The 26,990-nt window shown below is 41.7% G+C and overlaps 1 protein-coding gene across 1 annotated transcript in view; it reads left to right on the top strand.

The window, feature by feature from the left end:
* Window positions 1-1,187: 1,187 nt before the first annotated feature.
* LAMA3 (laminin subunit alpha 3) overlaps window positions 1,188-26,990 on the top strand; it is a 434,613-nt gene continuing 408,810 nt past the window's right edge. The window contains exon 1 of the mRNA XM_042780249.1: window positions 1,188-1,460. Coding sequence (XP_042636183.1) covers window positions 1,188-1,460 — 273 coding nt within the window. The remainder of the gene's footprint in view (window positions 1,461-26,990) is intronic.

The following is a 26,990-nucleotide window of genomic DNA, read 5'->3' as shown; positions in this document are numbered from 1 at the left end:
AGGCCTTTCTTCCGTTGCATCTCTGGGGGACTGGAACCTCCAACCTTGGCAGTTAGTAGCCCCAGCCTGTTAACCATTTGTACCACCCACAGACTGCAGCAAAGGCACCTTCCACTAGCTGCTTCAAAAAATCCAACTCGCTGCGGGCAAGTGGATTGACTCATAGTGACCCCCTCCTTGGGTTTCCAAGGCGGTATCTCTACAGAAGTAGATGGCCCAATCTTCCTTCTAAGGAGTGGCTGGTGGGTTTGGGCCGCCAGCCTTCTGGTGTGCAGTCAAATGCTTTAGACACTATGCCACCAGAGCTCCCACTAGTTTCCTAGAGGGCCTATATGGTTTTTGTGAGGTACAGAGAGGACCAAGCCTCAGTTCCGACACCAGCGTGGGAGCTTAAGTAACTCACACACCTGAGTTTATCTGAAAAATTTTATCAGACTGGTTAGTCAAAGGATTTCCTCCAAGGTATCCTTCTAGTTTAACAAAACTTAAGTTGTATGATCAGTTTTCTTTCAGACGTGTAAGTTCCGTCACTTCTTGCGAGCTCCTTTTACCTTAGGACGTGGCTGCAATGAATGCCATAGAGATAGTTAGTGCACAGTGTGAGAACTGAAAGATTCATACTTGTCTGGGAAATCACAATGTCTTTGATAAAAATTCTGCAGGCAGTGGTAGTTTCTTCTGCGATTTAACCCAAATTCGCTCCAAGCTTCCTTCTCTCTCCTTCGCGGTGTGGAGCCGGCTTTTCCGGTTGGTCTGAGACCCTGAGGAGAAATTTCTGAGTTCTGCCCTAGCAGAGGAAGAATAGTCAGGTGGTTGCAGCTCCCTCTTCAGTCGCCAGGGTTGGAGCTGGGAACGCCTTTCTCCTTCGCAGCCTGAGAAGTTTCCAATGCGCACCCGGCTTGCAAAAGACGACGTCTGCTGGCCGGGAGCGCGGCGCTGTCAGTTCCTGATCCCGCGGGTGCCAGCTCCATCCGCAGCAGGTTTTCCGAGCTCGAGCAGCCACCCCCACGCCGCAGGCTCCCGGCGCGTGGAGCAGGGGGTGCAGCTCTGCACCGCCCACACCCGGGGCTGCGCTGGCTCCTCGCGGACCGCGCTCCCGGAAAGAGGAGCTGAGAACCGCAGCCGCCTCGACGCCGAGCCGCGGATCTCCCCGCGGGTGCCAGAGGTGCGCGGACCCTGCGGGCGGGATGGTGGCGGCCGCGCGCGCGCGGGGCTGGCCACGGCGCCTCATCTTGCTAGGGCTGTTGCTGCTGCTGGTCTTCTGTGCTGACGCACGGGACTCCGAGGCGGCGGCCGGGCTCACCCTGCACCCGCCCTACTTCAACTTGGCTGAGGCGGCGAAGATTTGGGCCACCGCCACCTGCGGCGAGCGGGCGTCCGGCGGCGGGCGGTCCCGGCCGGAGCTCTACTGCAAGTTGGTGGGGGGGCCCACCGCCCCGGGCCGCGGCCACACCATCCAGGTAAGGTCCTGGGGAGAGAGCAGGGCCGGGCCCAGAGCGGGGCGACGGAGCGAGGGTTGTGCGTGCCGGAGACCCTCGGCGACGAGTGCGGCGCCCTTTCCCTCGCATTCCAGCGACTCTGGGCCACCGCGGACGACCCCATCCCCACGCATGCCCCCGACGTCCAGTCCCGGGACGACGGGGGTTGACTGCCCCCGACAAAGCGTACCAGCGACCTTGCAAGACTGGGAGGACTCTTTTCATCCCCGCTGGTGCCAGTGGCCCCCGGGCGGTAGCAGTGCATAGGGAGTGAGCCTGTGGGTACCTGAGCCTTGCTAACACGGCGCCAGAGGCGGAGATGGGTAATGCAAGGTGAATGAAGGGTGTTGTCAGGTTTGGGCAAGTAGAGGAGAAAGTCCGAAGCTGAGCTCTGATGATACATGAAACTGTTTCCTACCTAATTCAGCGGAGGAGTGGAACACTGCCAGGCCCCTGAGGCCCCAAAGACTTTACGTATACCCTGCCTTCAAGCCCTTAGACTTCTACTCCCCCGACCTTAGACTGCGAAGTTGGCAGCAGTTACTTTTTGTGGGGTATTATTTGGGTGAAAGTTTACAGAGCAAATTCATTTTCCATACAACAAGTCATACACATTTTGTTTTCATGACATCGATTGCAAACTGGGTAATGTAACACCTCTCTTACCACTGCCTCCCTGTGGTTACCCTTTCCTGGTGTCCTATGCATTTCTGCCCTCTGAGCTATCTCCCTGTGCAAATACTGTCCTTCTGGTTTCCCATGGTTGATTGTTCTAAGGAGTGTACCTACCTTATGTAAATGTTCACCTTATATGCCTGTCTGTTGTTTGGCTGGAAGCCACAAGAGTGAGTTAAATTCCAGGCCTGAAGGGTGACTAGCGGCCTTAGTTTTGGGGGTTTCAGCAGTTTCTATCAGACCAGTCTGGTCTTTTTTATGATTTTGAGTTTTGTTCCACATTTTTCTCCCACTTTATCCAGGATCTCCTATTTTGATCCCTATCTGAGTGGTTGACAGTGGTAGCTGGGCACCATCTAGTTATTCTGGTCTCAGGGTATTGTAGGCTGAAGTTCGTATAGTCTACTAGTCCCTTAGGACTAGGACTAATTATTTTCATGCCTCTTTGATTTTCTTCTTTCTTTTTTGCTCTGGATGAGGAGAGAACAATTGTTGCATTTTGGATGGCCACTTGTAAGCTTTTAAGACTGCAGTCGCTACTCACCAAAGTAGGAAGTAGAACAGTGTTTGTGTGTAGTATTATGTCAGTTGAGCTTAATGGCCTCTGCGATGATGGTCCTGAGCCTGTGGGCCCAGTAACTCATTCCCTCAGGGTGTTTGGCTGTGACTAAGGAGTTATCATAACTTTGCCCCCTAATTAGCTCTGTTACATATATGGACATTCTTATAACACATATAAAGACATATGTAGAAATATTATCTGCCATACTTTTATATGGTCATGAGTATCTTCCCTTTTGCCTAGACATATTCAATTATTTAGCCTGTCTACCTTTGTATCCATCTGTGCATTAAGGTTTGTTGTTAATGACAATGCAGTATTGTATATGTAAAAGCGTTTATCATTGTTGTCTATACCTCTGGTGTTTTTTTTGGGAGGGACCTTCCAGGTTATCACCAAGGTCACTCCAGTGCCACTGAAAAGATCACTCTACAGCCTGAATGGCCACCTTCAGAATCACTGATATTAATGAGAATTTAAGCGGACAGATGACTCTCAGAGTCTATCAGAAGCTCTTGGCCACCAACACCTGGTGTAAATGATATGGTTGCTGGTGCTCAGTCAGCTTCCTGTGCTGTGCCGGGCCCTCACACACAGTCCTTAGTGCAATGAGGTGCTTCTGGTGGGACGGTTCAGAAGCTTGCCTACTTCCTAGGCTGGGGCAGGCAGCCTGAATTTGAATCTGGCAGGCTGAGTTTAAATCCGGTACTGCCTCTCCAGCCTGTTTTCCCCAAGCCAAAATGGTCTCCCTCCGATTCTAAAAGTGACCTGGTAAGTACTGCAGGGGGATTTTATGTGTTGAAGAAGAAGGAGTGATTTTGGAGCTTGAACTCCAAAAGGGCAAGGTTATCTCTGAGCGTCTAGGCCAGGGTTCTAGAAACTATTAGCCATGCATCTCCATAAATGAAGAGTTGCAGACCATACGGTGTTAATATATGCTTATTTATTTATAAATTACATGCATGTGTTGCTTTATTAATATAGTGTGTATATTATAAAACAGGAGCTCTGGTAGCATAATGCCTAAGGCACTTGACTGCTGACCAGAAAGTTGGCAGTTCAAACCCCCATCCACTCCTTGGAAGGAAGGTTGGGCAATCTACTTCCATAGTGATACTGCCTCGGAAACCCAAGGAGGGATCTCTGTGAGTTGGAGACAACTTGACGGCACATAACAACAACAACAACATATTATAAAACATGCAAAACGAGAAGTTAAAAAGATAAAAGTAACAATTATTAAAGTACTTTAAATTTTCTTTATTAACACCACCAAAATAATTCTGCTTCCTGTAAATTTTTTATTTGTGATTGTGTATAATTTTTATTGATATACGAATAAATTATGGGTGTAATTATTTTTGATGAGTTTAGCATTTATAATACAGTTCAAAATTGATTTTAATACTTGATTTAGTGATGGCCATAGCTGGAAAGAAAGCTTGAAAAAAACTTAGATTCAAATGGAAGAAATACCTCAACTACTGAGTATCATAGCCAGTTTTGTTTTGAGTTTCTAACATAGGTCATTAAACCCAGGTTCCCAGCCCGAGATAGAGTAGGAAGTGGCTTTCTGAGATCACTCAGCAGACTGTGTTTCTAGGCCAGGGTGTAGCTTGTAGAGAGAATGCTGTTTGGTGTTTTGCCTGGTTCTCCCTTGAAAGTAAGGAGTGAGTAAAAGCCCTCAAGACTAATGCTTTCTGCTTGCATAGTTGAGGATTTGGGAAGATGCACTAATTGTTGACCAGACGGCTGGCGGTTCAAACCCACCAGCCACTCCCCGGAAGGAAGGTTGGGCAATCCTACTTCCGTAGTGATACTGCCTCGGAAACCCAAGGAGGGGTCGCTATGAGTCGGGGCCGACTCGACGGCACATAACAACAACAACAACAACAACTAATTGTTGATGTGAGAGATTTTCACCTAATGAGGGGATGTGAGTCAGGAATAAGAAGGGGAAGCCAAGTTCCAGAGGTCAGGCTATTGAATGATCCTTCTAGGAGCAGCTCACACAAACTTGCCTTTCAGAAACGTGAAGGGTGAAGGGGATATGGGTGGGAGAAGGGAAGAGATAATCACTTGATTGTATCTGAGTGATGGTGGTCTTGAAGCTGCTCAAAATGGGAAGTGGGGAAGAGTCAACAAAAATAGTTCTGTTGTTTTGAACTTTCTAAAAATAAATCTTTGGGGTCAGCCAGGATTTAGAATTTTGGGCCAAAAGGATTTTTTTTTTTTTTTTAAAAAGTAAAAAATGAGTAAAAATTATATCTTAAAATAAAACCTGGGTTTATAGTAATGATTCTATGACAGTAATGCTGATACATGCATAGTAGTTTGCATCAACAGGCAGGGTCTTTTAAAAGTCTGAATTTTGTTTGTTGTGTGAAAAATGTTTACTGTAGTTACTACAGACTTAAAATTCATTAAATAAGCTTTTATGCTCTCGTTACTCCTCAGACATTAATTTTTGATGTCTGAGAGCTCTGTGATTTAGGGATACTGCCTGGCTTGTCCACAGCTGTATCCCTAGTGCTCAGCACAAAGCCAGGCACAGTGTAGGTGCTTAGAAAATATTGAAGGATGGGTGGATCAGTGAAGATACAGTGAAAGGCTGTGAAGAAGTTAATGTAAGGAGTCAATGAGAAAAATATGCTTCTGAAAAGCACTTACAATTAAAATAAGTCACAATTTGCATTTTAATTTTAAATCTTTACTTAACTATGAAATATAAACATATTATGCCTTACTGTGCCATAGTGCCTAAGACATTTGACTGCTAACCAGAAGGCTGGAGGTTCAAACCCACCAGCCACTCCTTGGAAGGAAGGAAGACTGGGCAATCTACTTCCATAGTGATACCGCCTTGGAAACCCAACGAGGGGTTGTTATGAATCGGATCAGAATTGATGGCAGTGAGTTTTTTTTTTTTTTTTTTGTTATTCCTTACTAAGACCTCTGAGGAGCTCTGGGGGTGTAGTGCCTAAGGCATTTTGACTGCTAACCAGAAGGTTGGCGGTTCAAACCCACCAGCCACTCTGCAGAAGGAAGGAAGACTATGCAATCTACTTGATTTACTGCCTCAGAAACCCAAAGGGGGTCACTGTGAGTTGAAATCAACTCGATGGCAGTGAGTTTGTTTTTTTTTTTTTAGTTAAGACATCTATTAGAGGTGATGATGAAATGGAAGTTAGGCAAAGCTGTGTTGCTATAGCCTTGTGTTTGGTTTAGCTTGGCATAGACACTATACCTGAATGAAGGACACACACTTCCAACCAAGCATATGTTGTTGTTGTTGTTGTTATGTGCCATCCAGTCAGACCTGACTCATAGCGACCCCTCCTTGGGTTTCCGAGGCAGTATCACTACAGAAGTAGGGTTGCCCAGCCTTCCTTCCGAGGAGTGGCTGGTGGGTTTGAACCTCCAGCCTTCTGATTAGCAGTCAAGTGCCTAGGCACTACGCTACCAAGCATATGGTCTCGACTTTATACAGTGGCAACACATGCTTTCACTACACTTGGGTTTATGAGTAACCTGTCATCAGTTCCAGTTCGTGGCCATTCCATATGTTACAGGGTAGAACTGCTGCTACTCTGTTTTCTAGGCTACAGTCTTATGGAAGCAGATGTCCAGGCCTTTCTTCTGTGGTGAACTGCCAACCTTTTGGTTAGTAGATAACCCACATTGGATTTGAGTATAATAGGCATGTGTATCTAATCTGCGTGCTAATGAGAGATAAATGAACACATGAGTTACAGCTAAGAGAGTGCTTGCCCTAAGGCTCAGAGCATTTCTTCTCATTTGTGTGTTTGTAACTTGGGCTAATGACCATAAACAGGAAAGTCAAGTTCTGTGTATAGAACTATTGTGAATGAAAACCATTTGTTTACTTCAACACGAGCCTTTTCCTTTGTGAACTGATGCTGGGAAATATAAGACATTTACTGTGGTCACTGATGTATTTGTAATTGAAAAGAGTTATTTTGAGACTTTGGACAATAGTCAGCAATTTGACTATAAAAGGACTAGAGTCAGCAATTTAAAGGTGAAGGTGAATGATTCTTTTTTAAAAATGATTTTCCTAATAAAAAAAATGGACATTAGCCAAAGTTCAGCAATGAAAGTTTATATACAAAACACTTCACTCAGAAACATTTAAGTGTTTTCTTCTGGGGAGCCAAGTTCACTCACCATCTAAGAAACACAACATGAGTCCACACAACAGACACAGAAATTTATTCCTCAGTAAATTACAAATCATTGCAACTCATGGACCTTTTGGGTTTCTGGTGAATAAATAGTTGGAGCCATGAGTGTTCAATCCTTGAATTGCAGAATTTTACATCATGCTCTGAATTACTGTTGCACTGAGAATTTGGATCGTTTAGTCTGAGAGAAAGGGTAGGACAAAAGGATATTCATCACAGCCCCTAACATGTAGAAGGACTGTACCTACACCATTGCAGAAAAACAGCTGTGTATGTTGCATATCTTGAGTGTGCATATGAATGTGAAAACTTTATGTTCTCTATATATCTTTTAACATATTTCCAATAGATTGAAGGATGCAAGTCGTAAATTTTTTAACAGCCTTACTGAGGCATATTTATGTACCACAAAATCCATAACTTTATCCAGTTTTAGAATGTTTCTATCACCCCCAAAGTTCTCTTGTACCTTTTACACTCAGTGCCTGCACCTGTCTTCATCCCTGGCAAGCACTTATCTGATTTTTGTCTCTATAGATGTGCCTTTTCTGGAAATATCTCATAAATGGAATCATATGCTATGGGATCTTTTGTGTCTGAGTTCTTTCACTTAGCAGGATGTTTTTAGGTTCATTCACATTGTTGCATGATTAGTAGTTCATTCCTTTTTATTGCTAAGTAGTATTCTATTATATGGATATATTTCATTTTATTTATCTGTTTGGCAGTTGATAGATGTGTTAGGCTGGGTTTTCTAGAGAAGCAAAACCAGTAAAGCTTATATATACATATAGAGAAAGAGAAATTTATCTTAGTAAAATGGCTCACACTCTTATAGAAGCTGGCAAGTCCCAAGTTCTTGCTTCAAATGTCAAGCTGGAGGCTTTTTCCGACTCACGCAGCTGCAGGGGCTGACGAGCTGAAGGTTGGCAGGCAGTATACGGGCTGTTGACTCCAACGAATGACGAATCTAAGATCTCCAAGCCGAATGGTGGGTTCGCTCACAGACAGTTGTAGGCAGCACAACAGGATACTGATCCACAGAAGAGTATCTCTTTTCCCAAGATGTCCATAAATATATTGGAAGCAGGCCACACCCCGAGGGAAACTCCCTTTCAATGGATTGGCTGCTCAAAACATATACATCCTATCCCTTCATGGGAATAACTCCCATCACAATTGATTAAACCACACAGAATTGTGGTCCAGCCAAGTTGACACACAGCTCCAACTATCACAATAGACTTTTGGATTGTCCACAGGTTTTGGCTATTGTGATTTGCAATGAACATTCATGAGCAAGTCTTTGTGTGGACATATGTTTTCAAATTTCTTGGATAAGATTTCTAGGAGTAGAATTGCTATTTAATAGTTTAAGAAATTACCAGTCTGTTTTCCAAAGTGTTGCACATCTTTAGTGTGCATGTGAATGTGAGGAGCATGTGAGGACCATTTTACATTCTCATCAGCAGTGTATAAGGGTACCAGTTTCTCCTCATCTTGCTAACACTTGGTATTTCAGTCTTTTTGATTATAGTCATTTTAGTGGGCATATCTCATTGGTGTTTTAATTTGCATTCCCGTAAATGACTTCTGCAATCTAAAATACTTCAGACACGAAATCAAGATGCATTGATAATTTCTGGTGATTGGAATGCAAAAGTTGGAAACAAAGAAGAAACGTTGGTACTTGGAAATTATGGCCTTGGTGACTGAAACAATGTTGGAGACTACATGATAGAATTTTGAAAGACTGGTAACTTATTTGAGGAGCTCTGGTGGTATAGTGCCTAAGGCATTTGACTGCTAACCAGAAGGTTGGTGCTTCTACCAGCTTGCTCTGTGGAAGGAAGATGAAGCAATCTATTTCTGCACAGATTTGCCTCCTTGGAAACCTAATGGGGGTCTCTGTGAGTCAGAATCAACTTGGTGGCTGTGGGTACAGTAACTTAATTCAATTGAAAATACCTTTTTTCAATAACATACATGGCAATTATACACGTGGACCTCCCTGGATGGAATACATGGCAATCAAATCAACTGTATCTGTGGAAATAGATGATGGAGAAGCTCAATATCATCAGTCAGAACAAGGCCAGGGGCCAACTGTGGAACAGACCATCAATTGCTCATTTGCAAATTCAAGCTGAAGCTAAAGAAAACTAAAACAAGTCATTGAGAGCCACAGTACGACTTTGAGTATATCCTACCTGAACTCAGAGACCTTCTCAAGGATAGATTTGACACATTGAACACTAATGACCAAAGACCAGAAGAGTTGTGGGAAGATATCAAGAACATTATACATAAAGAAAACAAAGGTCATTGAAAAGGTAGGAAACAGTTATAAAAGTTATGAAGACCAAAATGGATGTCAGAAGAAAGGGCAGTATTTATAAAGGGAGATAGCTCAGAGGATAAGAGTGTATAGGAAAGAAGGATACAGGGAAAAGGTAACCACAGGGAAGAAGTGAGAAGAGAGTGATTAGATTATGGGGATTGCAATCATGAAACCAAACCCACTGCCATGGAGTCAATCCTGACTCCTAGCAATCTCCATTGGGTTTCCAAGGCTGTAAATCTTTATGAAAGTAGATTACTTCATCTTTCTCCTGTGGAGCAGCTTGTGGGTTTGAACCACTGACCTTCAGGTTAGCAGCCATAAGCCTTACCTGCTACCCAACCAGAGCTCCTTTCTTGCCCTAAAGTTAGGCTAAATAAGAACTGTATATACTTGTTCTAATTGATCTACAGATTCTTAAAGATACAGTTAGGAAGGCTCTCATTAATACCCTGGGGACTGCCTATATTTACATAGGATGGAAAATTACTCAGCCATAAAGAGATATGAAGTCCTAATACATGAGACAACATGGATGAACCTTGAAAATATGGTGTGTGAAGTAAGTCAGTTATAAAAAGACAAATATTGTATATTCCCACTTACATGAAAAATCTAGAGTAGGCAAATATATAGAAACCAAATTTCATTAGTGGTTACCACAAAAAAACAAAAAACAAAACAAAAAAACCAAACCACTGCCATCGAGTTGATTCTAACTCATAGTGACCCCCGTTGAGTTTCTAAGGTGGTAAATCTTTATGAAAGTAGATTGCCCCATCTCCCTTCTGCAGAGTGGTTGGTGGGTTTGAACCACCAACTTTTTGGTTAGTAGTCACATACCTTAGGCACTGCACCACCAGGGCTCTTTTAGTGGCTACCAGGGGCAGGTAATACAAGGCATTTATAAAACCTACATTAACTGTTTTTCAGAAGAATTTTTTTTTATCGTGATTTGCGTGAAAGTTTACAGAGCAAATTCATTTTCCATGTAGCAGTTCATACACATTTTGTTTCATGACATTGACTGTGGGCCTCACAGTGTAACAGCTCTCTTCCACTTTCTCCCTGTAGTTACCTCTTCCCTGTCTCCTTCTTTCCTATGCATTTCTGATCTGCAAGCTCTCTCTCTGTGGAAACAGTGCCCATCTGTTCTCCCATGATTGATCACTCCCATGTATCTACCTGATATAAATGTCCACCCAATATGCCTGTCTATTGTTTGGTTGGAAGCCACAGGAGTGGGTTCAATTCCAGACCTGAAGGGAAACTAAGGGCCATAGTCTTGGGGGTCTTACCAGGCTCTGTCAGACCAGTAAACCTGGTATTTCTTTTTCTTTTTATGATTTTACATTTTCTTCCACATTGGTCTCCCAATCTATCCAGGATCTCTTACACTGATCCCTTTTTAAGTGGTTGATGGTGGTAGCTGGGCACCATCTAGTTCTTCTGGTCTCATGGTCATATAGGCTGAGGTTCACATGGTCCACTACTCCCTTAGACTCATTGTTTCCATGTGCCTTTGCTTTTCTTCCTTCTTCTTTGCTCTGGACAAGGAAAGACCCATTGTTGCATCCAGATGGCTGCTTGCAAGCTTTTAAGATCCCAGTCGCTGTTCACCAAAGTAGGATGTAGAGTAATGTTTTTGTGTAGTATGTTATACCAATTGAGCTTGATGTCACCTGCAACCATGGTCCTGAGCCCACAGGTCTAATTACTCACTCCCTCAGGGTGAAAATATACATTAACTCTTGCTTAACTTTCTGGGGCCTAGTGAGATATAGGCATAAATTCATATATATGAATCAGTACAAAGCCATTTTCTATGAGGCAGCTTATATGGTCAAATATATCCCAGATTTCCACATTGGCCAAGTTGCTGTACCACTCCATCTCTGACAATGGCCACTCTCCCTTCCCTTAGTACTCTTCTCTCCCCCGTTTGGATTTGGCAATTCTCTGTACCATCTCACAGAATTTACAAACTATACTTACAGTTAAGTGGTATATTAAGAATTAGGATATAACTCAGGATCAGGATCAACAGCCTATACAACTCAGGAATCAGGGTCAGGAAGCATGTAGGCAGAGTCTCCCTTCTTCAGTTCAGTACAGCTCTCTCAGCTCCTCTTAGTCCTGCAGGCTGTCATTACTGGCTCTGCCACTAGATCCCTTTGGGGCCCATTGCTCTCTTCAGTATTACAGCCCTTGACGAGTGTCCTAGCTCTTTTAGGTTTCTTTCCTCTTCTTTGTCTCTCTGTCTGCTACTTCTTGCTGCTTCTCCTTTTCTTTCTGTCTGACAAACCTCTGTGGGGCTAGGTGCTTAAATACACAAACTCCTTGTCAATTTAAGGCATGACACTCCCACCAGGGCCATGAACTGACCAATCCCCTCTCACTAGATCACAGACACTTCATTTGGATAGTAGGTGCAGCTGGGCTACAACTCACGTCATTTGCATAGTCTGTTGAACAATTCCTGCAAGGTGCATGCCAATCATAGGGCAGCCTGCAGCCCAGGACAGACAAAAAGTATCAAACCAAGTTGTTCACAATTTACCCAGGAAATGTCAATCAACATGGCAAAAGTAATAGATCCTCAGAAGTAGAAAACTAGGTCAAAGGTAAAGCCTCACGGCCTAGAGGAAAAATCTCTCAAACTGGTTTTCCCAAAGAACCAAGGCAAAAGGCCACATAAAGGAATTCATTGCACTACATAAGGAAAGGACTTATTAAATGGTACCTGAATGATCTATGGAACTTCCTGTGATTGTGATATATACATGGATTCTTTGCCAAAGGGGTGAGTTGGGGGCTGAAATCCAGCCTGGGCAGAGGGATGGGAGCCTTCTTCTGCTTCAAAGAAAGTGCTGTATGAAGAGCTATCAGGGCCCTGACTAGATTCTTCATGCAAACAGGGAGGGATCTGCCTCAAGGAAAGCCAGCTCCTGGAGCCCCAGTGTGTCTTTCCATTTGTCAACATCATGTTGTTGTTGTTGTTGTTCCGTGCCTTCAAGTTGGACCCAACTCATAGTGACCCTCCTTTGGTTTCCAAAGTGATAATCACTACAGAAGTAGATTGCCCCATCTTTCTTAAGCATATAATACTCTTTCAGCGGTTTTTCACATCTTAGATGCTCAGAAAATACATGTGAAATGAATGTATTAGCTAGAGAGAAATGTGGGTTTTAAGTAGTAGTTAATCTATGTATATCTTAACTGTGAAAGATTAGGAAAAGAAACAATTGATTTTCCATTACTTTCAAGTTGCATGATATGCTGCATGAAAATTTTGTCTACAGAGTAATAGCAAATAATAGGGCAGAATGATGAGTAGGTGAAATAGCCAATAACCAGGGACCTTGCTCCCCTGCCCAGTGCAGGGTATTAATTTAACACATTCTTACACTTACTGATGCTTGGCAATATTGTACACATATTGTAATCCTCACAATAATTTACGAAGGAACTACTATTAACATGCTCATTTTAGAGATGAGGAAACTGAAGCACAGAGAGGTTAAGGAATTTGTCTAAGATCACATGGCTGGTGTGTGCCACTGTGGCTTCAGAGTCCATGCTCTTGCCTGCTCTGCTGTGCTGCCATTGCTGAGCTAATCATTCCTCACTTGGAATTCCAGGCAAACTTTTCATTGCCTCACTAACTCCACTCAACATCTTGAAACCATTCATTTTCATGGCTGTCTTTTTAGTAGACCATGAGCTCCCTGAAAGTGGGTTGCGTCTTCCTACTCATGTCTTTCTCCTCTGTGTCAGCTTGTAGTAGACATTCCATAGATTTTTTTTGAATAAACGTTCAGAAGGCAACACTATCATAAAATTTCTCTGCCAAAGAAACACCCTGGTGGAAGTGCAACTTAAAAAAAATACTGAATTTCAATCTCCTGCCTTTTGGATGACAGAGTGTGGCCCTGATATGTTAAATTATAATCAGGGTAGACATATTTGATGGTATGGCTAAGTCCAGTCTTTAGCGCTAGGCAATTTGAATTTGTCACAGAGGTTGTGTTTAACTGCTTAAAGCCTGAAATTAGTATCCTACTCACATATACTCAGCATAATGCAGTTTATAGAGAATCACCCATAATGAGATAGTAGGAAATGGCCAGTCTTCTCCCACTATCTTCAAATTCTCATAAAAATATCTATAATTTATTAGATTTTATCGGTATAATGGCTGTGATTTCAACTGACTGTACCTACAAGGTAGTTATCCTATTTGAAAAATGATAATACTTTATTCTCTAAAAATTACAGACCCAAAAATGCCCTAGATATTCTGCCTCAAATTTGTGCCAGTCTTTACCGGAGAAATCACATGCCATCTGAAGAACTATGCTTCTTAGGTCAGAGATGGTTGAGTGGATTGGGTTGTCCATCTCTTCTACAGATTCCTGTTTCATGGCCCCTTTCTGGGCAAGCTCATTCACTCATGTGACTTCAGATGTCACACAATCTTTGTGCAGATGACCTGGCTTCAGTGTAGTCCAGGTAACTGTTGAGTTCTGTTTGGATGTCTGTCTGTAACACAAACTCACCATGTCAACCAGCCCGAGTCTGATTCCAGGCAAAATCCTGTGTGGGATCTTTTAAGTCCAAACAGGTAATTACAAGGCTTTGCCTGGAAGACTTCACAAAGGAAACTGCCCTCCCCACATCAGACTTGGTGCACAGTAAGTGCATTGAAATTTTCTGGAAGGAATTGCAATCTTGGACTCCCCCTGGACCAGCCACACTCATACACACACCTATATTCCTACCCCAGGCACCTTCTTATCAGGCACCTTGGCTAAGGCACTTACCAGGCAACTTGGCTGTCTTAGGGACAGGGGCTTCCCTGCTTGTTAGGGAACCTTGGCTGAGACAGTTTTCCCCACTCTGATTCAGTACCTTTCTACTCCTAGCCCCTCCTCCCTGTCCCCTGGGTCCATAAAAAGCCTTTTGTTCAGGACTCCTCTGAAGTGAGAAGATTCCCCCCATCTGTACTGCTTGTCATCTGACCCTCACCTGGTATCATTCCATGGAGGAAAATGGAACATTGTCTTTTATTTTTCTTCTTTAAATCCTTTCACTCAGATCAATACTTCTCTCTACCTATCTAGTAGTGTTCCCTCCCCTCCCCTCCTACCCCTGGTAACCAACAAAGAAAGCTTCCTTCCATATATAAACGTTTCCTTGAGTTTTTACAATAATGAACTAATACAATATTTGTCCTTCTGTGATTGACTTGTTTCACTCAGAATAATGTCCTCCAAGTTCATCCATGTTATATGATGTTTGTAGATCCTATGTTATTCTTTAGTGTTGCATAGTATTCTATTGTGTGTATGTACTATAGTTTGGTTATCAATTCTTCTGTTGATGAGCACCTAGGTTGTTTCCACCTTTTTGCTGTTGTAAGTAGTGCTGTGAACATGGATGTGCATGTATCTGTTCTTGTCCTGGCACTCTTCTTTAGGATATATTCCTAGTAATGGGATTGCTGGATCAAATGGTATTTCTAATTCCAACTTTTTAAGGAATTGCCATACTGCTTTCCACAGTGGTTGTAACATTTAACAGTCCCACCAATAGTGTATTAGAGTCCCAATCTCTCCATATCCTTGACAGCATTTGTTATTTTCTGTCTTGTTGAACTTTGCTATTAGTGCTAGGGCAAGATGGTATCTCATTGTTGTTTTGATTTGCATCTCTCTAATGGCTAATGATCGTGAACATTTCTTCATGTGTTTGTTGGCCACCTGAATATCATCCGTGGTGAAGTGTCTCTTCATGTCTTCTGCCTGTTTTTTAGTTGGATTGTTTGTCTTTTTGTTGTTGAGGTTTTAGAGTTTTCCATAAATTTTAGAGATAAATCCCTTGTTAGATAAGTCATTGCTGAATATTTTTTCTCAACATGTAGGTTCTCTTTTTACTCTTTTGGAGAAGTCTTTTGAAACACATAAGAATTTAATTTTTAGAATGTCCCATTCAACTAGTTTCTCTTCTGCTGTTTGTGTATTTTGGATTATGCTTGACAGTCTATTTATGCCATAAATGAAGGCCCCTAAATTTGCCCCCATTTTTTCCTTGAGGAACTTTATAGTTTTAGGTTTCACATTTAAGTCTTTGATCCATCTGGAGTTAATTTTTGTATTTAGTGTGAGGTATGGATCTTGTTTCATGTTTCTCCAAATGGGTGTCTAGTTTTGCTAGCAGCATTTGTTAAAGAGACTCTCTCTTCTCCATTTAATGAATTTTAGCCCTTAGTAAAAAATCAGCTGATCATAGGTCAATGGATCTATTTCTGGGTTCTCAATTCTATTCCACTGGTCTATGTGTCTGTCATTGTACCAATACCAGGCTGTTTTGACTGCTGTGGCTGTATAGTAGGTTTTGCGATCCAGGAGTGTGAGACCTCCTACTTTGTTGTTGTTCTTCAATAGTGCTTTGTTTATCTGAGGTCTTTTTCTTTTCCATGTAAAATTAGTGATTGTTTTTTCATATCATTAAAGAATGTTAGTGGGATTTGGATTGGGATTGCATTGAATATGTAGATTAGATTGCTTTGAGTAGTATTGACAATTTCACAATGTTCAGTCTTTCTATCTACGAGCATGGGATGTTTTTTATGTAGATCTTGTATGGTTTCTTGAAGTAGTGTTTTGTAGTTTTCTTTCTACAGGCCTTTTGTGTCCCTGGTAAGATTTATTCCCAAGTATTTTTTATTTTTATTTTTTGGTAGCTATTGTAAATGGTATTAATTTCCTTATTAGCAATCTCTTTGTTGATGCAGAGGAATCCAGCTGATTTTTGTATGTTGATCTTGGGAACATTGTCTTTTGCTTCTTGCCTGCACTGATGCAGTAAGTGAATAAAGACTTGATTATGACTTTCCCCCTTGTCCTAATTGAGCACCTCAACATCTGGAAGCTCAATAAGGACTAGTAGAATTTCTTTCAATGGTGATCCTTAAAGTAGATTCTAGTCATCTCAGGAAAGAATTGTGCTACCTGGAGATTTTGTCTGTGTACTTGGGAGTAATATTCATCCACTCCTATATTTAACAAGTATTTATTTAAATCTACTATGTCAGGCACAGAGAGTGAGGATACAGTGTGCTGGGAACTATTCAGAACAAAGCAGAACCCTTGCCTTCATGGAGCTAACATTCTGTGGGGAGACTGCAATCAATGAGTAAGCAAAGGAAATAATTATAGATTGTTACTGTGCCTTGGAGAGAATAAATGGGATTTTGTGATAGAGATTAATGAGAAGAAGCTTCTCTAGGCTGAGTAGATAGGGAGACTTGTTTGGGGAGATGGTGACAGTTGAGAAGAAGCCAGCCCCATAAAGAGGTTGATGAGTGTTCTAGCAGGTGTAAAGGCACTGAGCTCTCCTATATTCTGAGAACTCAATATGTTCTGGGATCTCAGAAAAAATCATGCTTTCTCAGTTGTTACATGTTTCTAATATTACCCCTGAGTGAGATCTCTCTGTCCTTTCCAGAATTTATAAGTACTTCATTTTATTTTTGTACGTATTTATCCTTATTTGGTCCTCAAAGAGTTTAGGTAACTGATAAAATTAATGAATGATGAACAAAATAAATCAGGGAAAAGTGTAATTATTTAATAAAGAGATTAGAATAATGACTACAAGGGAACTGAGAAGGAAAAACCTGATTTGAGGAGTGAGTCAGGTTAAGGTCAGACTGTCTCCTTGAGGACATTATCTGACTAGGTCAGTAGGTAAGTAAGTGATGATTGAATGAATTTTCAAAGCAGGCCAGTTTTCATAAATCGAGACTTTGGGATAAAGCTCTGAAGAAGAAATACTTTGGGCTTAGTGCATTGAGAAGGCAGGCATAGATGTGGGCTGGTTTACCTTGTAAACTTGAGTTTCCTTTAGTGTAGGCAACTTCAGTACAGCCACAGGTATCAAGCAACTCCTTAAGGCCTGTGACATCAACACAACCAACACAATCATCAATTACTCAGCTACTAGTCTAGCCAGACACTGTCCTCAAGAGAATAGAGGGAGAAGTGGAAGGAAGAGGGCTGTATGGAAACCATTTAAAAGCTGGGTTCTAAAACTTGAATGATCCAGTTTTTGGGTTCTTTTAAGGAGCCAGTTGGTACTAGATTATACAGGGTTACAATTAAGAGCATGGGTTTTGGAATTAATAGAGTTGGCTTTGAAGATAGCCCTTTGTAAAGATGAATCTTTTGCTCATCATTTTAACTTTGAGTGAGTTCTTTAAACTTTCTGAGCTGTGGTTTCATCATCTATAAAATAAACGGAGATACCAGTACCTTTTTGTTCATAAGGTTATTCTGAGATTTCATGAGGTAAACCACAATACCCCTGGAACATAGTGTTTAATAAATGGTTACACAAATTGAAAATTATTAGGAAACCTATTTCAGTAAAAAAGTCAAAATAACAAGGATGATAAAAGGGTCAAATGTGATAGAGTGGAGTGGGAGGCACACTTGCCTGGAAAACCCCTTTTTGAATGGAAAGAAATCACAATGAAGAAGCATTCTGTAGCCCCAAGAGTGACCATCATTTTCTTTCTTTCCTTTCTCATTTGGCCTTTATGGAAAGGTAAACAGTGAAGACCTGATATCTGTAAAGTCTCTGAAACTAGTTAAGACTCCTTCTGGAGAAGGGAGAGCTGAGTTGAGTGTGAGTGGCCCTTCTGGACAGAGTGGACAAGGGTCAGAAGTTAGGAGCTAAGAATGGGTTCCGGGAAGGCTGTGAGGGCTGGAAAAAGTAGATTTCTATTAGAGTAGAAAAAGCAAGTCTAAATTTAGTTAGCCTATGCTTTCCTACACAATTTCTAGTGACACAGGAATTGGTGTTGTATGCCATTGAGTTGATTGTGATTCATAACGACCCCATGTGACAGAGTAGAAGTGCCCCTTGGGTTTTCTGTGGGAGCAGATCACCAAGTCTTCTGTCCTGCAGAGCCACTGGGTGGGTTCGAATTGCTGACCTTTGGATTAGCAGCCAAGCACATAACCATTGTATCACTAAGGATCCTTAGTGACACAGGTATCAGTCTGCAAATTCTTTCTTTTCTTTTTTTTTTTTAAGTCAAGACTTCAGCTTCTGAGCAGACCAAAGAAAACCAAAACTCACTGCTATAGAGTTGGATCTGACTCATAGCGACCCCTCCTTAAGTTTCCAAGGTGGTATCACTACAGAAGTAGATTGCCCAACCTTCCTTCCAAGGACTGGCTGGTGGGTTTGAGCTGCCAGCCTTCTGGTTAGCAGTCAAATGCCTTAGGCACTAAGCTACAAATTATGCACATGTGCATGCAGACACACACACACACACACACACACACACACACATTTCTCTAGGAGAGAGAAAGTCAGTGGCTATTATTAGATTTTCAAAGGGGTCTGGGAATATTTCCCCCTCCCAAAGGTTAAAAATTATCACTAGAGCACCTTTAAGTTGTTTGTCATTTCTTGTATGTTTTCTGAAGTGAGTAACTACATAGTTTATGACTCCTTAATTTATTAATTAAATAAAAAAATATTAAGTGCCTTACTGATGAAGACTAAAAATTACAGTCTGCAATATGGAGTACACCTCAGCATAAAGAAAACAAGATCCTCACCACCAGGCCAATAAGCAGTATCATGATAAATGGAGACAAGATTGAAGTTGTCAAAGATTTCATATTACTTGGTTCCACAATCAGCACCAATGGAAGCAGCAATCAAGAAATCAGGTGATGTATTGCACTGGGCAAATCTGCTGCAAAAGACCTCTTCAAAGTGTTGATGAGCAAAGATGTCTCTTTGAAGACTGAGGTGCACCTAACCCAAGTTATAGTGTTTTCAATCACCTCATATCCCAGTGAAAGCTGGACGTTGAATAAGGAATACTGAAGAATAGTTGATGCTTTTGAATTGTGGTGTTGGGGAAGAATACTGAAAGTATCGTGGACCGCCAGAAGAACTAACAAATCTGTCTTGGAAGAAGAGCAGCTGGAATGCTCCTTGGAGGAGAGAATGACCAGATTTTGTCTCTCTGACTTTGGTCATGTTGTCAGAAGGGACTATTCCCTGGAGAAGGCTATCATGCTTGGTGAAGTGGAGGGTCAGCAAAAAAGGGGAAGACCCTCACTCAACAAGATGGATTGACACAGTGGCTAGAACAGTGGGCTCAGGTATAGCAAGGATTGTGAGGCTGGCACAGGACTGGGTAGTGTTTCATTCTGTTTGTACATAGGGTCACTATGAGTTGGAGCTGACTTGACGGCACCTAACAACAACAGCCTGTGCTCTGTTACAGGTTTATAGGAGTGTGCGAGATTGACAAAGTCCCTCATTTAGGGCATCTATAATCCAGTAAAGATGATACAAAAAAACCCCACCAAACTCACAGCTTCGAGTTGATTCCAACTCATAGCGACCTCTCCTTGGGTTTCTGAGGCGGTATCTCTACGGAAGTAGATTTCCTAGCACTATTTTAGGTAGAGTTGTCAGAGAAGATAGCTCCGAAAAGAGACTTAAGTCTGGAAGAGGCATGCCCTAGGGAGAGAGAACTGAAAGTACAAGGACCCTGAGACAGGAACATCCTTGGAACAAGTGAGAAACACCGGGAGTTATTGTGGGTGAGTGAGGGAGGGAGGGGTAAGTGGGAGGTTTTTTGTTTCATATATGTTTGTTTATATCTTTATGGAAATGATCTAGTACAAAACCACTGCCTTCCAGTAGAGGGGAAAATTGAGAGGCAGGAGTGTTTGTGTGTGTGGGTGTAATTGCAGATGCAAAGTCCTTGAGTACTCAGGAGAGAGAGCATTCGGTGTTGGTGTGAGTGTATGTGTGGGTGAGTGTGTATGTGTGTGTATGGCCTTTGGAGCATAGACAGCTTCTCCATTGCAGCAGGAGGGAATCGAGAGCCTGTGGTCACTGATGCAGGAGGGTTTGTGGAGTAGGAAGATGAGCATGTTAAGCGAAGTCATCAAATGAAAGGAAGTGAGGGTGGAGGAGATTTGAGGAGAGAGGAGAACTTGTAAAATAATAGTTTAGGAGAGGGAAGGGGTGAGTACAGCAGAACATTCTACCTAAATGGAAAGAACACAGTTCTCAGTTTCCCATGGGTGAGGCCAGCCTAAAAGCATCTTCCTTAACCTGGTCATACCTCACTCACAGGCAGGCAGCACCTTGCAAGAGAACCCACGTTTCTTTGGCCAAGTCCAAATCTCTGTGGCACCTGCAGATTCTGATGCACACTGTCGCTACTGCTAGACTGCCATTCTTGTTCCCTCCTTCCTTCTTTCCCTTCATAACTCTGGGTCATCCTTCCTTCGCTCAACCTCTTTATACCTCTCTCTCCCTGTCTGTAAAATGGTCTAATGATTGTACCTACCTAAGAGATTTATCATGAAAATGATGGGTTGGCACATATAAAGTGCAAGGTGCATTCACTGCTTTTCCACTTTTCAGTTGTTTAATAACCTTTTGTTTTACTTCCACTCTCCTTTACGTCTTGCTTCTATCACTATTTTACCATGTTTGGGAGCCATGGTGCACTTCCCAATTAATATTTTCTAAAGAAAATCAAACAGAGATAATGCTACAACACTCAAGAGACACATGATACATGAGATTGGATGCTACTGTCTACAAGTTGAAGCATACACTGTTATACGGTAATCTTTTTAGGTAGAAAGTACAGTACATAATAAGCCAGTGGCATAGGCATTTATTATGACTGTCAAGACATATGTATTATAGGTTATATATGTAACTGTACCATTATATGCCTGGCAGCACAATCACTTTTTATACAAGAGACATGAGATATGTGTGCTGCATGTGGAAAGCTGTTGTGTTTGCTTTGTCTCTTTCTCTGGTTGCGATTTCTGAACTCTGTTATAACTTTATGAGACAACAGATGCATATGAGTATTTTTTTAAAAAAAGCATATAAGCAAAATATAGATGCAGATGTTTGTGCTTATCTGCTTTTTTTTTGAATACCCAGAACCAATCATGAGCCCCTTGTTTTATATCTGTCCCAGATTTCTACACTAGAAACTCAGTGCACTAGAGGGATGGTGCCCTTCCCTGTAGTGCCATACCTTTTGTGTGGGAGCTGTAGCTCTGGACTATACGCTGGGCGTGTTGTGTGATCTCCCATTCAACCCACTGTGTACAAGCACACAGACATAGTCAGGAAATCCACGAAACACTTGTCTTAATCATCAGTAACAGTGTCCATGCACTGAAAATTAAGACATCTTGAAGGTTAAAGAGCATAGCTTTCAGTATGAGTTATACCTGAATGTAAAGAAAACAAAATCCTCACAATTGGATGAATAAACAACATCATGCTAAGTGGAGAAAAATCGAACTTGTCAAGGATTTCATTCTACTTTGATCAATAACTGACACTCATCAAGCAATCAAAACAACATACTGTGTTGGACAGATCTGCTGCAAACCAAAAAACTCACTGCCATGGAATCAACTCCAACTCATAGTGACCCTATAGGACAAAGTAGAACTGCTCTATTGGTTTCCAAGGCTGTAAATGTTTACAGAAGCAGACTGCCTCATCTTTCTCCTGTGGAGTGGCTGGTGGGTTCAGACCTTTTGATTAGCAACCAAATGCTTTAACCACTGCACCATCAGAGCTCCTTTCTGCAGCAAAAGACCTCTTTAAATTCCAAAATGTAAAAATGTCACTTTGATGACTAAAGTGTGCCTGACACAAGCCATGGTCTTTTCAGTTGCCTTGTACACATGTGAAAACTGGATAATAAAAGAAGACAAGAGGAATTGATGCATTTGAATAGTGATATTGACAAAGAACATGGCATTAGGATTGGAGAAAGGTTCGTTAACAATCTGTGATATGCAGATGACACAACATTGCTTGCTGAAAGTGAGGAAGACATGAAGCACTTATTGATGAAAATCAAAGGCTACAGCCTTCAATATGGATTACATGTCAAGACGAAGAAAACAAAAATCCTCACAACTGGATCAATAAGCAACATCATTATAAATGGAGAAAATATTGAAATTGTCAAGGATTTCGTTTTACTTGGATGTACAATCAAAGCCCATGGAAGCAGCAGTCAAGAAATCAAATGATGGATTGTGCAAATCTGTTTCAAAGTACCTCTTTAAAGTGTTAAAAAATAAAGATGTCACTTTGAGGACTAAGGTGTGCCTGACCCACGCCACGATATTTTCAATTGCTTCCTGTACATGAGAAAGCTGGACAATGAGTATGGAATACTGCAGAAGAGCTGATGAATTCAAGTTATGGTGTTGATGAAGAATATTAAATATACCATGGACTGATAGAAGAAAGAACAAATCTATCTTGGAAGAAGTACAGCTAAGATACTCCTTCAAAGCAAGAATGACAAGACTTCATCTCTCACATACTTGGGGCATGTTGTCAGTAGGGACCATTCCATGGAGAAGGACATCGAGTTTGGTAAAGTTAGAGGGTCATCAAAAGAGGAAGACCTTCAGTGAGATAGATTGACACCATGGCAGTGTTTCCTTCTGTTGAACAGAGGGTCACTGTGAGTGACTCAGCAGTACCTAATGACGACAACAACATTGGTGAAGAATATTGAATATACTGTGGACTGTCAGAAAAACAAACAAATCAGTCTTAGAAGAAATATGACTGAATAGAAATGCTTCCAGCGAAGATGGTGAGACTTCCTTATTTACTTTGAACATCTCATCAGGTAAGACCAACCACTAGAAAAGGGCATCACGTTTGGTAAAGTAGATGAGGCAAACCCACAGTGAACTATGTTGACACAATAGTTTCTTTTCTAAGATTCCATTTCATGTTAGATGTAAGATCATCATGAGTCAGAGGCAGAGGCGTCCTGATAGCAGCAAATGACAGCAAAACATGCCCTTAATGTGCCTCTCAAAGTAGAGAATGCCCTGAGCAAGGTCTTTCCAAAGGAGAAATCCCAAGTTTGGATTGGGTGTGCTCCAGGATAGTCTCCACATCCTGAACTCCAGCTGGCTTGGGATTTGTGCATTTAAGTGCCTGTAAAACATGGTAGTGTCCAGAAACCTAGTGAGTGATAGTTGTGAGTGGGGGTTTGTGGCAGCATAAACATGGTGTATGTACTGGGGCTGTTGATGGATGAGTGTGGCTAAATGCTAATCTTTCCAGATTTTCTGAGCCTGCTGTAGGGCAAGCATTTCAGCTTCTGCCAGAATGGTTCTTTTCTGAGCTGAGTCTCTTTCCACACATCTGGGAGTGGGTAGGTGTTTTGAAAAGCATTTAATTCTTATTCCAGTGCTGCTAACACTCTGTCCAAATCTGTGATGGGCTTCTTTGATGTTGCTTGCATCGCAGCTTCGCCAGGATGGAAGGCGTTTTGTTCATAGGTCTTATCACTAGGCCCACACGGCACATCTTAACTGTGTAGTTTGAGTCAAGGCACTTCATTTCTTTGAGACTTTGTTTCTTTAAGTTTTGAATAGTTTGATGTAAACTGAAGAGTGTTGTGAAGATTCAGAAAAGTGAAGTGGCTTAATGGGTATGGAGTTTCTTTTTGGGATGATGAAAATATTTTGCAATTACATAGAGATGGTGGTTACGTGGAGTCTCCAATGTTGTTGTTGTTGTTAGGTGCTGTTGAGTCAGTTCCAACTCACAGTGACGCTCTGTTCAACAGAATGAAACACTGCCATGGTGTCAGAATAGGTGTTTGGCTAAGTGAAAAGTGAATCCACCCAGCAGCACCACTGAAGAAAGGCCTGGTGATCTACTTTGGAAAGATTGAAAGCCCTTTGGAGCACAGTTCGACTCTGAAATATATGGGGTTCCCATGAGTTGCATTCTGCTCCTTCACAACTAGTGTTTTTTTTTTTTTTTCCCCTGTGATAGAACAACACTAAATCTCACTGAATTTTTCATTTTAGAACAGTTAATTTTGTTATGTGAATTTCACCTCAATAAACAAAAAATAAAGCATTGTGTTGTGGTTGATTTACTTCTTTTCTCTCCCACTGGATTTCTTTGGAGAAGGGCTAAGCTCTTACTATTTTTGTTTGTTTGTTTTTTCCCAGCATACAACATGGTGCTGTACATATAGTAGGCAATTTGGAAAAATTAAATAAATGAATGAATGTTCAAATAATAAAATAGAATTTGTGTTAGAGAATAGTGTGTATATTGTGAATACAGTCCAGTGTTTATATTGTGAATTTAGTTGCAAAGCACTATATGAAAGCATTTTAAATAAAGGGAAATAATCAATGTTAGGAACTGGGAAAGACTATTTTTTCCCAGCTTTCTGAAAAACTGTAAGTCACTCCACGTGCCTCTGGAAAAACATTGGCTCATCCCCTGAGAACTGTCAACTTTGGATCTCAACTCTGTTTAGTTGTTTATTTGAATAGTCCCACTTGCTTTCTTTCTAGTCTCTTTTGTTAGATTTGTTGTTTCCCATAAGACTAGGCCAATAATAGTTATCTTAGTCTGGGTTCTCTAGAGAAACAAAACCAGTGAAGCACATATATACATAAATATATACATATATACATATAGGTACAGAGAGAGACAGAGGGAGGGAGGGAGGGAGGGAGAGAGAGAGAGAGAGAGTGAGAGAGAGAGAGAGAGAGAAAGAGAGAAATTTGTCTCAAGGAAATAGCTCATGCAGTTGTAGAGGCTGGTAGTCCCAAATCTATGGGTCAGATGTCAAGCTGAAGGCTTCTCCTGACTCACGTAGCTGCAGGGACTGACCCAAGACTGGCAGGCAATATGGCAGACCCCTGGTTCAAGTCCAGATGGTGATGAGCCAGATGCAGGGTCTTGAGCAAAAAGCCAGAGATCTTTGCCTGGACATCCATATATTTTGGCCATACTTCTGAGGAAACTCCCTTTCAACTGATTGACTGCTTATAGCAGATTTCATTATGGAGGTGGTTATATTATATCAGATCTCATCATGGTGGATGACTACTTCTTAACTCCCAAGCCACTGAGAATCATGGTCCAGCCAAATTGACATACAAACTTAACTACTTACAACAGCATAGAACACTATTCAGAGTGTTTATATTTCCTTATCCTCATCTCTCTGGAATAGTATCTGGTACAGAGTAGGTGACCACCACAGGTTTGTTGCATGAATGGTTGAATAATTGAACACAAGTATTTAAGAATCCTCTTATTCTGTTTCTACCTACCTCTCTCTAGACTGCTATCAGTTTTTGTCTTGCTTTATTTATGGTTGTTTAAAAAATATTGAACCTCAGATACAGACTTAGATTAAGGTTTAGTCACAACCCTTAGATTCTGACCTGTTCTCATCATTGGTCTGTACATGACCTGTTTTAATAGTAAGATATGTTGTTGTTGTTAGGTGCCATTGAGTCAGCTCCAACTCATAAACATTATGTATGGACAACAATATGAAACACTGCCCAGTCCTGTGCCATCCTCACAGTCCCTCTATGTTTGAGTCCATTGTTGCAGCCACTGTGTTAATCCATCTTGCTGAGGGTCTTCCTTTTATTTCCTGACCCTCTACTTTACCAAGCATGATCTGCTTCTCCAGGGATTGGTCCCTTCTGACAACATGACTGTGTTAGATTGGGTTCTCTAGAGAAACACAAAAACCAGCAAAGTGTATATATATATTTAGAGAGAGAGAGAGAGAGAGAGAAATTTATTTTAGGAAAATGGCTCACAAGCGTATAGAAGCCGGCAAGTCCAAGTCTCTGGAGGAAATGGGCTGGCGGCAGCCTTAGCTTCCGTAAGTGCAGGGGGCCGAGAAATTCAAGGCTGGCAGGCAGTACACTGGTTGTTGACTCCAACAAAAGACGAATCCAAGATTTCCAGGCCAAGCGGTGGGCTGCTCACTCACGGAAGTTTGTAGTCCGCACACCAGGGTTCCAATCCCTCAAAGAATGTGTCTCTTCCCAGGACGTCCCTGGATATCTTGGAAGCAGGCCACACCCCTAGGGAAACTCCCCTTGGGCAGACTGGCCACTCAGAACACAGTCATCTGATCCCATCATGGGAACAACCACACAGAACTGGGGTCCAGCCAAGTTGACACACAGCTCCAACTATCACAATGACCAAAGTGAGATGAAGTCTGGCCACCCTTGCTTCCAAGGAGTATTCTGGCTACACTTCTTGCAGGGCAGATTTGTTCATTCTTCTTTCTGGCAGTCCAAGGTATTTTCAGTATTCTTCACCAACACCACAATTCAAAGACAGCAACTCTTTGGTCTTCCTTATTCATTGTCCAATTTTCACATGCATATGAGGTGATTGAAAATACCATGGCTTGGATTAGAAGCACCTGAGTCTTCAAAGTGACATCTTTGCTCCTTAACACTGTAAAGAGGTGTTTTCCAGCAGATTTGCCCAGTGCAACACTATTTCTGATTTTTTGATTGCTGCTTCTGTGGGTGTGGATTGTGGTTCCAAGTAAAATGAAATCCTTGACAACTTCAATCTTTTCTCCATTTGTTGTGATGTTTATTGGTTCAGTTGTGAGGATTTTTGTTTTCTTTATGTTGTGGTGTAATCCATACTGCAGACTGTAGTCTTTGATCTTCATCAGTGTCAAGTCTTCAGGGAGGCACATACGGGAGGCGAGTAATTGATGGCTACTATCACTGAAGACTCTCTACTACTTGTGTATTGTATGTTTCAGTTTGTAACTTTCTTTTCACTTCTTTTTTTTTTTTTTT

Source organism: Orycteropus afer, unplaced genomic scaffold (genome assembly GCF_000298275.1).
Source record: "Orycteropus afer afer isolate SDZICR_OR568_19922 unplaced genomic scaffold, OryAfe1.0 scaffold00030, whole genome shotgun sequence".
Taxonomy (NCBI): Eukaryota; Metazoa; Chordata; class Mammalia; order Tubulidentata; family Orycteropodidae; genus Orycteropus; species Orycteropus afer.
This window is presented reverse-complemented; position numbering and strand designations above follow the sequence as displayed.